This window comes from Phocoena sinus, chromosome 6, assembly GCF_008692025.1.
Source record: "Phocoena sinus isolate mPhoSin1 chromosome 6, mPhoSin1.pri, whole genome shotgun sequence".
Lineage (NCBI taxonomy): Eukaryota > Metazoa > Chordata > Mammalia > Artiodactyla > Phocoenidae > Phocoena > Phocoena sinus.
The window spans coordinates 95,570,327-95,584,952 of NC_045768.1; the positions used below are offsets into that span (position 1 = coordinate 95,570,327).

Genomic DNA, 14,626 nt, shown 5'->3' on the forward strand with positions numbered 1-14,626 from the left:
CCAGATTTCAGATGGGCATTTTAAAGGAACACTGCTGAGTCATCTATATCTGTACCTGTATCTACATCTATTGATATATCTATCTGTTTCCTCTACAACAACTAACAATATGTCCTGTCGACAAATAACTTCCAAAACCCCCTAATTAGAAAAAAGTAAAGTGGTCACTGAATACATTTTAAAAGTACAAAGAAATGAGACTGCATGAGACTGTATGAGGTGTGTTCATAAATGTACTAGACTTCACAGAGCAGAACGAGTGCTGGCCTTTAGAGGTCACTTAGGAATCAGTCCATTAAATCCAGCAGTGCTTATCCATTGCTCACAACACTGGTAATGTTTGACATTATATAAGCCTCTTTAAGAAAAGCAGTCTTATTTTTATTGTTATACTTTTTTCTATTCCGGAAATAGTATGACCTTATTAATCAGATTTGGCACCAAAAGGTCTCTTGCTATTTATGAAAATCAAATTCACCCTCACAGGATCAAGATGAGTCATTGCTGAAGACAGTCAAAAGAATAACGCTCAGATTCTGATGTACTGTTCTAAGAGAAGATTTCAACAAAAGTATAAACAAAACTTCCAAAATGACTACTGTGTTCAGGACACACACACACACTGGATTTAAAAATCTGTCATTACTTCACAGACGCACCTTAAAATAGAGTTCCTGGACACCATGCCAAGATACTGCCTTATTGCTAAACACAGCCTACAGTGAGACATGCAGTGATGTCCCAAACCCCTCACCCTGGGGAGGAGAAAAAGACAAGACTGGGGACTCTGATTCTGGTCCTGTGAAAACTGAGTGCTCTCATTTCCTTCCTTCCTTTTTTCTTTTCATAAAAAACTCATTTTTCTTTCTTCCTTTCCTTTTTAATTTGGGAAATAGTCAATACCAATGATAATTATTAAAGACTCTTTTCCTGAAAACTTTCCAAGAAGAGAATACTAAAAGTATACCCACAGTTAGTCACCACTTTAACCAAATGATCAAAGTTATTGTCACCCAAAATGGGACAACCTAACTTTAAGTGCCATCAAATGAAAAGAAAAGAAAATATAGAGCATGGCCCATTTAGTATTCTTGGCAAAAATTTTTTATCATAAACTTAAACGTGAGGAAATACCTCAGTCAAATCCAGAATGCGCAAACTTCAATAATTTGCTTGACTTCTTTTTAAAAAGATTAGTGTTAAAAAAAAAAAAACAAAAAGAGATGGAAAACTTACTGAGATTAAAAGAACAAACAAACAAAATTGCAATGTGTGACATTTAAATGAATCCTGAATTGGAAAAGCAAACCAAAAAGACCACTACAAACATTTTGAACCTGAGGTAATCTGAATATTAATAATAATGTTAATATGTTAGGTGTTATAACAGTGTTGTGGTCATATGAGTCCTTTCTTATTCTTAGGAAAAGCATACTGAAATATTTAAAGGTTCACCTTGTTATTTTGAAATGGTTCGGCAAGAACACAATGGATGTACATATGAGAGAGGGAGGTGGAGAGTGGAAGGAGAGGGAAATGGGCGGGGACAGATCTTGGCAAAGGGTATAAAGAGTTTCCTTTTACTGCCTTTCACATTTCCTAAAGTTTGAATATTTCCGAAATAAAAAGCTAGAGAGAATGAAAGAGAACCACAGAGCAATGGAAATACTAGACATCTTGTCCACAGTGATGTATACCCAAGCAAGAAGCCTTAACAGTTTTCTTAGATATAATAAGGTTTCTTGACATATACCCCAAATCCTCTAGTAGAAGATGTAAGAAACAGAGGCCAGGAATAAAAGAATCTGCCACCATTTTCTGTGCAAACTTCCAGAAATTTCCTAAACTGTCAAATAACAGAATTCTAATCCTCTGAACTTCTTTTTATTGCATTCTTATAAATGTGTTAAAGGGTGGTATTGTTTGGGGAGCTATTTCCAAAAGAGAATTTTATTTTCTAGTACTGGAGAATTCTCTCAGTTGGGAAGAAGATAGGAAGTTTAGCTGCTTTCTTAAAGGTGAAAATAATAAAGAACAGAGTAGGGCTATTTAGTGTATAAAAATCCTTAATATAATTTAAGAATATTACAGGAAGATCCTAGGGTAACAATATTAAGGATTTTTAAACTGGCTTTAAACCATTAACATGGTATTTTATATTTTATAATATCTGTCTATACTTAAATATATATATATTACAAATAAAAGTACTGGTTTAAGTATATGACACTTACATTCTATTTTTATTTTACCTGAAATAATACAACTTAAAGAAGTTCAATTTGGCTTTAGTATGTTTCCACCTTCCTTCACATCTTACTTTTCATTAACTATGTAACTTTAATGATCAAGTAAAAACTGAAATTTAGAACACTAATCTAAAACTTGCATTATAGTAATGGTTCATTAATACGCTCATTAGGACTATTACTCTATCTGCAAAATAATCGCTTTATAATTTAACTTTTTTATTTTAAGAAAATTTACAAAATATACCTTAAAAATAATCACATTGTTATTCAGACTCAAGTTCAAGTAAAAAAAAAAAGAAAGAAAGAAAGAAAGAAAACTTAATGCCAGGTTTTGATTACAGTTTCCCAGTAAACTGTTATCACAAAAGTGCAGAAGTGATAATAACATGACAACTAAGAGCATCAGGTTAACTCTTTTGTGGCTGATCAAACATACAGTAAATCCAAATGGGGAGATAGTTTCACTTGGATTAACATACGGAACCATGAGCCTGTAATAACTTAGAAGAGCATTCTTTGTTAGACTTATAGACATATGTCTTCTAGACTGGATGGAGTTCACACATTTTCCCCGAAAATATTTATTTCATCCATAGTATTAAAAAGGAAAGCAAAGCACTATTTTTTCCACAATACTCTCCCTGTATTTGAATTCTCCCCACTTACATTCTACCCATCTTCTATTCACAACCACCCTTGTCTGAAATAGATGAAAGGCTGGGACCACTGACAGTGAAGAAAGGCTCACTGATGGGGGTCATGAGCACCTGGCTGCTCAATGAGCATCTACAACAGGAAGCAAGTTAAGCACCACCAAGAAGGCAGAAAAAAAATTCAGTGTAGTCTACTACGTCTATTATAGTAAGCTCTTTATAACACTTAACAGCAATGTTTACAGTCAAAAAAAAAAAAAAAAAGAGGACATCTCAGAGATCATTTTAGACATAGCAAATTCACCAATTTAAAAACAGTTTTAAGAAAAAAATAAGCAGTATTTTCATATGAGGATCATCTAAGACAGCAGTCCCCAACCTTTCTGGCACCAGGGACTGGTTTCGTGGAAGACAATTTTTCCACGGACCGGGGATGGGGGGGATGATTTCAGGATGATTCAAGCACATTACATCTATTGTGCACTTTATTTCTATTATCATTACATTGTAATATACAATGAAGTAATTATACAACTCACCATAATGCAGAATCAGTGGGAGCCCTGAGCCTGTTTTCCTGCCACTAGATGGTCCCATCTGGAGGTGATGGGAGACAGGGACACCCAAAGTGTGTTGCTTATGCCCAATCTACTCCGTAATCTCTTTTTGGTTGCTGTCACTGCAGAAAACCCTGCTTCACAAAGATAGGTTGTTGGAAATGGAAGCAGGGTTTTCAGTGTTTTTGTGGCAATCTCAGGATATTCCGCCTTGACTTTAATCCAGAATGTATGGAGATTTGAAGTTGTCTCAAAAATACTTTTGAGGCCACCCTCATTTGTGACCTCAAGCAGCTGATCCTCTCCTAGCATGCACAAAGTCAATTCACCTGGCTTATTCACAAATGGTTCGCGGATCTATTCCTTCCCAGCTCGGGGGTCTTCTGTGGTTGGGAAGTAATGCTCAAACTCTTGTGAAAGGTGAGATAGGTGATCATGCACCAGCTGGGAGAAAGAAGGCCCTGGCTCAGTCTCTTTCAAAATCTCTGCTAATGTATGAAACATGTCAAAAATCCCAAAGTGCACTCGTTGCCCCCATAATTCCAGTTCGGCTTTGAGCGCAGCCACTTTATCTGCTGACTTGAACACAGTTGTCATTCTCCCCTGAAGTGACAGATTGAGTTTGTTGAGGAGGTTGAATATGTCACACAAGTAAGCAAGTTTTGCGACGCATTCTGTGTCACTGAAATGTGCCGCCAGTGGTGACTGTTTTTCTAAAAGAAATCTCTGGAGCGGCTCTCGTAACTCAGAAACTCTGGCCAGTGATCTACCTTCAGAAAGCCATCTCACTTCTGTGTATAAGAGAAGATGTGCGTGCTCTGCGTCCATCTCCTCACAGAGCTGCGTGAACAGACGTGAGTTAAGGGCACGTACTTTAATGTGGTTGATAATTTTTATCACATTCTGCAAAACATTGTTAACTTCAGGTGACATTTTTTGGCTAGCCAGCATTTCTCTGTGGATGACACTGTGCGTAGACTCACATTCAGAAGTGACCTCTTTGACCCGAGCAGTAAAACCAGAAAGCTGTCCAGTCATGGCAGCCACTCCGTCCGTGCATATACCAACACAAAATGACCAATTCAGTTTTCCTGATATGTAATCATTCAAAGACATAGTTCTGCAGCTGTGGTGTTAGTTGGCAACAAAAGTGCACATAACATATCTTCATGCACATCCTCCTGAAAAATATGTCACATAAAAACAAGCATTGTTGCCTTGTTGTCAACATTAGTAGACTTGTCAACCTGGATTGCGTACCATGGTGACTCATTAATCCTCTCTAACTATTGTGCTTCAATATCCTCTGCTATTTCATCAATTCATCTAGTTATGGTGCTAGCCAAAAGAGGAACATGTGTCACCTTTTGAAATGCAGCCTCTCCTAAAAGTTCACGACAAATGTCCTCAGCAGCAGGCAGGATCAACTCTTCACCAATAGTAAAGGGCTTCTTAGCTTTACCAATGCAGTTAGCCACTAAGAATGGTGCTCTCAGAGCAGACACATTTGATGAAGTGGTGGCCTTCAATAATTGATTCTGTCCTTCGTGTTCACATTTTTTTTTTCTTTTGAAAAATTCCAAAGGCTTGTCTTTTGATGCAGGGTGCTTTGTCTCCATGTGGCGAAGCAGTTTTGAAGGTTTCATGGCTTTGCTGGATAGCCAGTCACCACATATTATACAAAGCGGGCTTGGAGAATGTGAATCACCTGTTGCAATGAACCCATAATTTAAGGACTCTTGGTATTTTCTTTTAAATGCAGCTTTCTTTTTGTTGGCAGTCTTAGGCTCTTCTGCTGTCTCCTCATTAGGTCTCTCCCCCTTTTCAAAGAAGCTCTCCAGTGACGTTTGTTTTTTACTCATTTTGGCTAGGGTTAGCTTGTGGGCTTACATGTGACTGAGACAAGTGTGCAATGTGGCAAAGAGGCGCAGATGGAAGTGGTAAATAAAATAATGGGTGGGCCACACACAGACTAAAATAAGTATCAGATTCGACTTCAAGCCTGCCACCAGATACAGCTGAGGTACATCAACTCACTTGCCACTATAAAGCCTGCTACCAGATGCAGCTTAATTGTCACTTGCCACTCACTGATAGGGTTTTGATATAAGTCTGCAAGCAATTGATTTATTATGGTCTCTGTGTAGTCAAACCTCTCTGTTAATGATAATCTGTATTTGCAGCCGCTCCCCAGTACTAGCATCACTGCCTCAGCTCCACCTCAGATCATCAGGCATTAGATTCTCATAAGGAGCGCGCAGCCTAGATCCCTCACATGTGCGGTTCACAGAAGGGTTTGCGCTCCTATGAGAATCTAATGCCGTCGCTGAGGCAGTATGCGAGCAATGGGGAGTGGCTGTAAATACAGATGAAGCTTCGCTCGGTTGCCCACTGTTCACCTCCTGCTGTATGGACTGGTTCCTAACAGGCCATGGACCAGTGACGGTTCATGGCCTGGGGGTTGGGGACCCCGATCTAAGAGAAAGGGGAGGAGAGAAATGAAATTGGAGAAAATATCTGTGGATTAAAAACATTCTTCTATGCATAGGACAGAAGAGGATTTTCTCCATAAAATTTTCAGAAATAGCTCCTTTAGATACACTTAAAAAAAAATCCTTACTTAAAACAAACTGTTCTGCTATTATTTAAAAAAACAAAAAAAAAAACAGGCTTTACTTGGGGTACTTTAATAGCCATAATGCTAATATAAAACTGAAGCAAAAATTGTGCATGCACCTCTTATTATCTAAATGTGAGTACGTGGCCTTATACAAAATTAGATTCATTTTCAATAAAAAATTCAGTACTACATAATTACATGCACTATGAGCTATAAACTTGAAAACTTCATTATATTAAAGGAGCAACTAATATTCCTTCAGACTCACTTAGAAAAAAAGGAGAGAAAACAAAAAGACAGAAAACTATCTTTTATAAACAAATGGAAAATGTTAAAGCATTCTGAGTTTTATAACAAATAAATTTGTTAAGGACCCCAGAGAACTTAAGTACACTGTGAAGAAAATGCTAACTTCTAGACCTAATATGACACAGACAGCTCCCAAGGGAAGATGGAAGGAGCTAAAGCTACCACCCTCATTTCTTAGTATAATCAATTAAGCTTTTTGCATCTAATCAAACCCAACTATACTCCCACACAACAGTATTATCTTCTGGTGGTTTTAATACAAAACATTTCATATCCGGGACTTGGTAAATATTCAAATTATCAAGTTCATTTTCCTTCTATCCCCTATCTCTGCCACCTACTAATTCCCTTTCCAAAAAACTTAAACATTAAAAACCACTGTATTAGTTTCCTAGGGCTGCTGTAACAAAATTACCAAACTTGGTGGCTTACAACAACCGAAATTTATTCTCTCATAGTTCTGGAGGCCAGAAGTCCAAAATTAAGATGATGGCAGGGTTGGTTCCTCCTGGAGGCTCTGAGGAAGAATCCCCTAGCTTCTGATGGCTGCCAGCAATCCTTTTTCTTCCTTGACTTGCAAATGCATCTCTCCAATCTCTTCTGTCTTTGTCTTCACAAGACCTTCTTCTCTTTGTTTTTTCTCTTTTTTGAATCTTCTCCTCTTCTTATAAAGATACTTGTCATTGAATCTGAGGTTCATTCAGACAATCCAGGATGAAATCATCTCAAGATCCTTAAGTTAATTACATCTGCAAAGACCCCTTTTCCAAATAAGGTCACATTCATAGGTTCCAGATTGACATATCTCTCAGGAGGCCCACCATTCAACTACAGTCACTATCTTTCTAGGCTCAGTCATATCCTAATTATGAATAAATGCTTACTTCTTTAAAGGAATTTCAGAAACATGTCATATCATCCTTTTTCTAAACCTTGTATTATTTCACATATTTTTATCTGATAATTCTTTTCAATTGGGTCTATTTTCTTATAAATCCTTTTAGGGTTTTCATGAGTCACTGTGAAAAAGATTGGCGTGGTAAAACAGGTAGATAGTAAATGCTTTTACCTACAAGAATATTATTTTTGCGGATTACCAAAGTAGAAAACTCAGTGAGTCTTATATATTGATCTGGGTAGTCTTCAGTTTCACTGAATTATGTTTTTATCTCTACCTATACACCTTAACCAGGATAAATATTCTTATAATGATAAGGTTAAACATATAATTTTAACTTAGATACAAAGGAAGTATTCAAACACTGCCTTTAATTTTTACATTATTACTGTTATTTCATTCATAAACTAATGTTATCAATGTGCACATCCTCAGGTGAAGTCAACTTTTTGAAAGAATGACTTCACAGAATGGGAATATCTCCAAATTCTCTGCATCAGACGAAAGAACAAAAATTTCAGATTTATCTGGTGAGGCAGATTTCATTATCAATGGTGGAAAAGTACTTTCTTAAATGAGTCTTCCAACAGAAGCTGCTCACCTTTTTTGTAGTAACAGAAGAAACAACACCTCCTCAGCTCAAAATTCAGGCTACCCACCAACCCTAACCTTTGTCCAGCTGCAGAGAAACACAGTAAGCTGGCACAAAGCCTGGGAAGCCCTGCCCCCTCCTCCACTGGGGTCTGACTGTATGTGTAAAGCTCTCTGAGGACGCATACATTTACATACTGACATAAAAGTTTCAAAATATCGGTGTTATCCTTCAAGAATAATGTGACTGATGCAATAATTTTAAAGTTCAGAAATCTAACAGGACACAGCACAAAAAGAGAGCAACAGGCAACAGGTCTGCAATCTTCACACCTACGGAAGCTAAAGAATGCATTCTGAATAAGGACTCTGCTTACAGAAGCAAACAACACAGCATTAGTCTCTTTACCCAAAATGTTGCCTTTTCAACTAACACCTTTTTGCCTTATGCTCTGTTTTGAGGAACAAATCAAGATGGGCGTGAACAATCCATACCTCCACCAGGAATAATTGCCAACTTTGTTTCAACCAGGCCCATTTTTGCAGAAGAAGCTAAAAAGGAAAGAAGAAAATTAAGTAACATCCACATCATCAAATTCAAATATGATGACCTGAAAAAATTAGGAAAATAAGCTACAAATATTGTTTACTAATTAAATTTGTGTCACAAATCTTTTTAAAAATCACTTCAGAAGGCATTTAGTTATGGAAATAAGTAAACATTCTAAATGACATATATTAAGAGATTCACACAACATTTTCTGTTAAAAACTGCTTGGCAGAGAATTAATTTTTGATGCAGAAAGACCAGGGTTGTGTTTGAAGGCTTAGATCTCATTAATTATTCAGAATGAGGAGAGAGGCTGTGTCTGACAAGTATGAATTCTTTAGCTGCCTGAACAGCCCTCCAGATCAAACAGCTTAATATATCATACCAGATATGGCAACTTTTCAAGACCAAATCTCTAGTTACTTTTGACAAATGGCTTTGCTGTTCTGACAGCTGGACAGGGTTCCTCTTTCCATGTTTGTTTTCACAGCTACTTTAAAACACCTTAATTATTTCTTTATTTGCATATCCAAATGTACTTGGACTACTTCCCATATCCTAATTCCCAGAACTTGCATTCTTTCAAAAATGGATTGTGTGTAACTTGGCTTTTCAGTTTAAAACCCAAAAATCTCAGTCAAGAAAACAGAGATCTAAAATAAAGTGAAATGGGGGAAAAGTACACATGGATTAGCAAATGCAAATTCCAAGAGCCAGTTACCATAAAATTAGTAAAAACATAATTATATTGACTCTACATTTAACAGGCAGCTCCATCAGAAGAGACAGTGGGAACCAGGGGAAGAACCGTGACAAATACTTGCTGCCTACCTCGCCCAGTCCTTGATCCCAGAGCCCCTGTATGTCACCCCTATAAGGGACAAGGATACAGACAGCACTGTGACCATACAGAAGATAGTGTTGAGGACAGCACTGGCAGCATGCAGTACGCTGGCAGGATAACAGAAGTGAGAGTCGTGACGCCAGACTGCCTGGGTTCAAATCCAGCTCATCACTGATCTGGGTCTTGTTTCTTCACCTGTCTCTGCACTAGCTTCCTCAAGCACCACAGTATGTACCTATCTCACAGGGATGTTAGGCAGATTAAGTGAGCTAATATGTGTCAAGTATTAGCTGAACACCAAGTCAATACTCAGCACATGGTTAGCACTAATTGTTTCCTTCATTATTTTCATAAACACTTCATCCAGTCTTCAGAAAACCATGCAGGAAGAAAGTGTGCCTCAAAGAGATTAAGTTATTACTACTATAGCTAACAATAATTATGTGCTTAGACTAGTCACATGCTGTACACAAACTCATTTAATCTTCACAACAGTAACCGTCATTTCTCCCATTTCAGAGGAGGAAACTGATCTAAAAAGGGCAGGACCTAAGATCCAAATTCAGTCTGTCTGACCCAATTCCTGTTCTCCTTTCCTCCTTCTAAGACTGAACAAGATACTACGAAAGACTGTTTTCTTAACTGGGAATTTTAAATACTTCATTAAGCCCAACAGGTGATTTTTTCTACATGTTCTATTCAACAACAGGAAAAAAATAAAATATTTGGAACAATCTGAAGAGTAAGCACAAACCTCATTTTTAAAAAGTTATGTTTTTATATAGGATTAATTCTCACCTGCTACTCTTATATCACATGCTAAAGCCAGTTCAAGTCCACCACCTAAAGCGAGTCCATCTATTGCTGCAATGGTTGGCACTGGAAGATTAGCTGAAATAGAAAGAAAGATTTTATGCTCCTTCAGTAAGTGTTACCTTACTATACAATTTATTTTACTTTTTTTTCTGTGAATATAATTTTAAATGAAGTATCGTCTATAGACTTTTGTATCCCTTTTACTTTTAACTAAATAAGCATTTCATTCTTCGTTATTCTAGAAAATGTAATGATTCTATAGGGTTTCATCACATAAATATGCAGTAATATCTTTAAATCTTACCATATTATTGAAATACATTCATAAATATTTTCTGTTGAATTAAAAGAATCATAGTTCTGATTCTGTATTCTTCAAGCCTGAAGTCTTTTATGAGATGTCTGGTTCACACAAATTTCAAGTTCAAATGACTTAGGTATAATGCAAAATTCATGACACTTTAGAGGTTACCCTGGTACTCAGAATGACAGAGCCTCATTTAAAGAAGTAATACATCTACTCAAACAAGACAGAAGCAGTCCAAGTGGTTGCTGGGCGTCAACCCGCTAGTTCTACCATTTGGCAATAAGTATGATGAACAACAGTAGCTAGAAAGTGATCAGGCTCTATCAAATACCACACACTTCAGATGGAAGAGAACCTGCCCAAAGGCATGACTGGGAAGGGGTCAGCCAATCACAGAACTCAAAGCCAGATTTTCTTTAGTCCAGAAACACTATTATTTTAATGAAACTTCTGTAAATATACAGATTTCATTTCTTACAAGTAGTTCAAAAACTAACTGGTTAATTATTCCGTAAAGCAGAATCCTTTCTATAAATTTTATTTTGACTATGGGAATGTGAAGTAGGCTGAACAAGCTTAACATATAAATAAAATGTGGATATTAAAAAGGTAACATCTCCTAATTTGTTCTCACCACAAAAAAGAAATAATAATTGTGTGACATGATGGAGGTGTTAGCTAATGCTACAGTGGTAATCATATTACAATATGTAAATACATCAAATCAACACATTCACCTTAAACTTACACAAGTTATATGCCAATTATATATCAATTTAAAATAAATATAGAAAATAAAAATGAATAAAATTTAAAAATACCATCTCTAGAAGTCTCTCTTCCATAGGTATTCTGATATGTGAAATTCCTCAGATAGAGAGCTTTATTCAAATTTGTTGAAGTACACTGAGTTTTCTTCATACATGAAGAAATTTATTAAATTTATTCTAAGAGCAAAGCTGAAATGGCTGAGATAGAGCACATACAGATGCTGCCACCTGAGGCAAAAGCACTACTGATAGAGCAGGGATGAACGGGGCTTGGGAACAGGGCATATTTCACTATTTGCACCTGTCTGAGCATTTTGAGGGGAGGTGGAAGCTTGAAAGGACAGGACAAATTCAAAGGTGCTCCACACAATGTGCTTTACAGCACACCTGGTAAAAAAATGAATAGACAGCTATGTCAGTGTTTACAGTCAGGAAATGAGTTTAATGAAAAAATAAAATCTAGTTATTTTATCTGACAAAAAAGAAAAATTAATAAAGTAATATAATGGCAAATTAATCCAACTGGCTCCCAAGGTCACCTCAAGCCACTACAAGTACAATGGAATTACTGTTACACAGCTCCCAATCCTCCTTCCTTTCTACAAAGCTAGCTATAGAAATTATCATATTTCTAGACTCCTTCAATCTGCTACCTCCCCATTCTCAAGTCTCTCCCATCAAAATTTTTCCCTAGGCCTCACTATGGCCTTGGCTCACCTCCATCTAAGACAAGTGTCTAGAGGGAACAGAGTAAACGCGTTTCATCACTCCCACTCATCTCCACCTCACAACTCTAGTCCCACTCATCTCACCGAGACCGTTCTTGCTCCACTTACCAGTGACACTATGATATTGTCCCATAACCAAAGGGCACCAGTCCCTATTAAACTCGTTGCCTCTGAAGATCAGAGACATAAATCCTGAACACTACTCCTCCTTGAATTCCTCTCTTCATTTGCCTTCTGGATTCCTCCCCCTCATTTTTCCTGCCTTTCTTTCTGCCTCTGGTTATATCTCAGCCTTCTTCCTCTCTAAATAGAAGCTCTGCCCAGTAGGTCTCTTTCCTATCCTTAACTTTTCCCATCTGTAATACCAATGATATACAAATCACCACTTCAAACCCAAACTTCTCTCTAAACTGTATCTCTACAGTTACCTGTCTGTTGGACATCTCTACTTAAATACTTTATCATGTTCAAATCAACTTCCTGTCAATCCTTCTTCTAGATTCTATCTCACATTCAGCAAGCATCTCCATTCACCAAGTTACTCAAGACAGACACCCAGAAGTCATCCCAGATGTCCTCTTTTCCAATGATCTTACATCTAACTGTTTTCTAAGTCCTGTCTAACAGGTCACAATTTGGCAAATCTCCCTCCCTTTCATACAGCCAAACTTCTGGGCCTCCTCATTTCTCACCAGCAGGAGATCTCTAATTGACCTCCTTCACCTGCAACATGCCCCTTCCAATGCATCTTCCATATTTCTTGCAGGATAATCTTTCTAAAGTGCAAACAGGGTCATGCTCTTCCCCTACTTAAAACAGTACAATGATTTATTCCACATTCAGGGTAAAATCTGTGAAAATTTTAGCATGGCACAGGAGGCACCTGATGAACTAAGTCTGCCCACCTGCCCAACCCCTTCTCCAACCTCGCACACCTACTCTGTGTTCCAGCCCCAAATTACTTAAAGCACCTTCAGAAGTCATTCGCATCCAAACCTGTGTACAAGCTGCCCTCTGCCTGGAACGCCTAGCTAGTCCCTAATTATCTTTCAAGGCAATGCTCAAAAGCCCCTTGCTTTACGCTTCCATGGCACTCTGTACACACTTTTCCAGGAGAGCATTCACATTCACCTTCTGAATGGACAGTTCCATTCAGAAGTAAAGATTAACATCACATCAATGCTGGTCAATAACATCCTTCCTACCACTCTGGAACAAACCGCAAGATTTTTCATTGCCTCTTCTAACTCCATTAATTCTGGCATTCTCTCTACTCTTCTTCTTGTTATTAACTTCTTTCATTTAATACTTTAATGGAACAACGTGAATATATGCAGCCCTATGGAGCTACAGAAAAGAAAAACTGCAGAGTTCCTAAGATGGAGAGAGCAACAGGAAGAGTGGGGTATTCTCTCCTTGCTGTGTGAAAATGCTGGTCAACAGTGAGTGTCTTCAGCACTCACTAAATATCTGCTGGAAGCTGACGTGTCAGAAAACAAATTAACAAAAATGAGTTTAAAGGCTTCCAAAATCAAACCCAAGCCTGAAATGTGTGTACCACCAAGTTCCAATTTCTGAAAATTTCAACTCATGGTAAATAGGAGTTATTTCATATTCCTTAGACTTTTTTCCCCTAAAAATAGCAACAAATCGATGTGATATATATGGAAAAGAATTTATCTTCACATCAAACTGTGCATTGAAAATGTAGACTAAATAGAAGGGTAAAAGGAATAAAATGACTGTAAATTACAAAAGAAATACTCTTATCACTTCGTAATTTCTAAAGCATAATGGAAAGAACACAGGAAAAATTCCTGGTCATCTGTAATGTTCTTAATACTGCAACACAACGATTGCCTCAAAAAGACATAAAGCTTTGCTCTACATTTTATTAGTTAATATTCTCAAATAAATATTACACTTAAAAATCACACTTAGCCAATAGAAAGTTAAAAAGCACCATTTTTTCAGAAGTATAAAATGTCACTAAAAGAAAAAAAGTAAAAACACAAATGAAATTGATTAATGTATATATACGCTTTCCCTTCATTGTGAGAAATCTATAACAAATATTACTTTGACAAAATAAAATGATGGGGGAAGGGGCATGTTCAACAGACAGGTTTCAGGTTCTACATGACTTGAAGTATGAGGATGGAGTTTATATAATGCAGTGGTAGGAAAGGAGAAGAAATAAACAAATGCAAACATGCTGACCTGGGAGATGAGGGCACTGGTGGGAAGGGACTAAAATGAATCATCTCGTGCTAAAGTTTTTCTTAATTCTGAAGTTAGAAAACAATACTTTTCTGCTATATGCTTTACTTTCTGGAAATAAAGAAAATTATTTTTAAATGTGACAGTTAAGAACTTAAGATATTTTCTCAAGGAGATAAAAGTTTTTAACATTGCAACTTATATAAAAATATATAATAAAAATGACAAGAAATGTGGGGTCCTTATATTACAAAGAACACAGAAAATAGGGTGTTAATACTCTCAAATCATTAAATAGGTAAACTACTTGGTACTTTTGAATATTAACATAAATTAGCATTCTGTAAAGCTGACTATAAAATTTTTCCTACTAAAAGAATTATTTAAATAGAACTGAATTAGCATTCAATGAGTAATTAAATTTCAATCATTTTATAATATTATAAGTCCTGAAGTTCTATATCATCCTAATTTTTCCCTGAAAGATGTTTTTCTTGTAAACATTTTTCAG

General features: G+C 36.8%; 1 protein-coding gene across 3 annotated transcripts in view; it reads right to left on the reverse strand.

Annotated features, from left to right (window-relative positions):
* Positions 1-14,626, reverse strand: part of AUH (AU RNA binding methylglutaconyl-CoA hydratase) — a 162,130-nt gene that overhangs the window by 66,952 nt on the left and 80,552 nt on the right. For all 3 annotated transcript variants that reach the window (XM_032634874.1, XM_032634873.1, XM_032634872.1), the window contains exons 5-6: positions 10,073-10,165; positions 8,376-8,432 (exon numbers count right to left, since the gene is read on the reverse strand). In XM_032634874.1, coding sequence (XP_032490765.1) covers positions 8,376-8,432; positions 10,073-10,165 — 150 coding nt within the window. The remainder of the gene's footprint in view (positions 1-8,375; positions 8,433-10,072; positions 10,166-14,626) is intronic.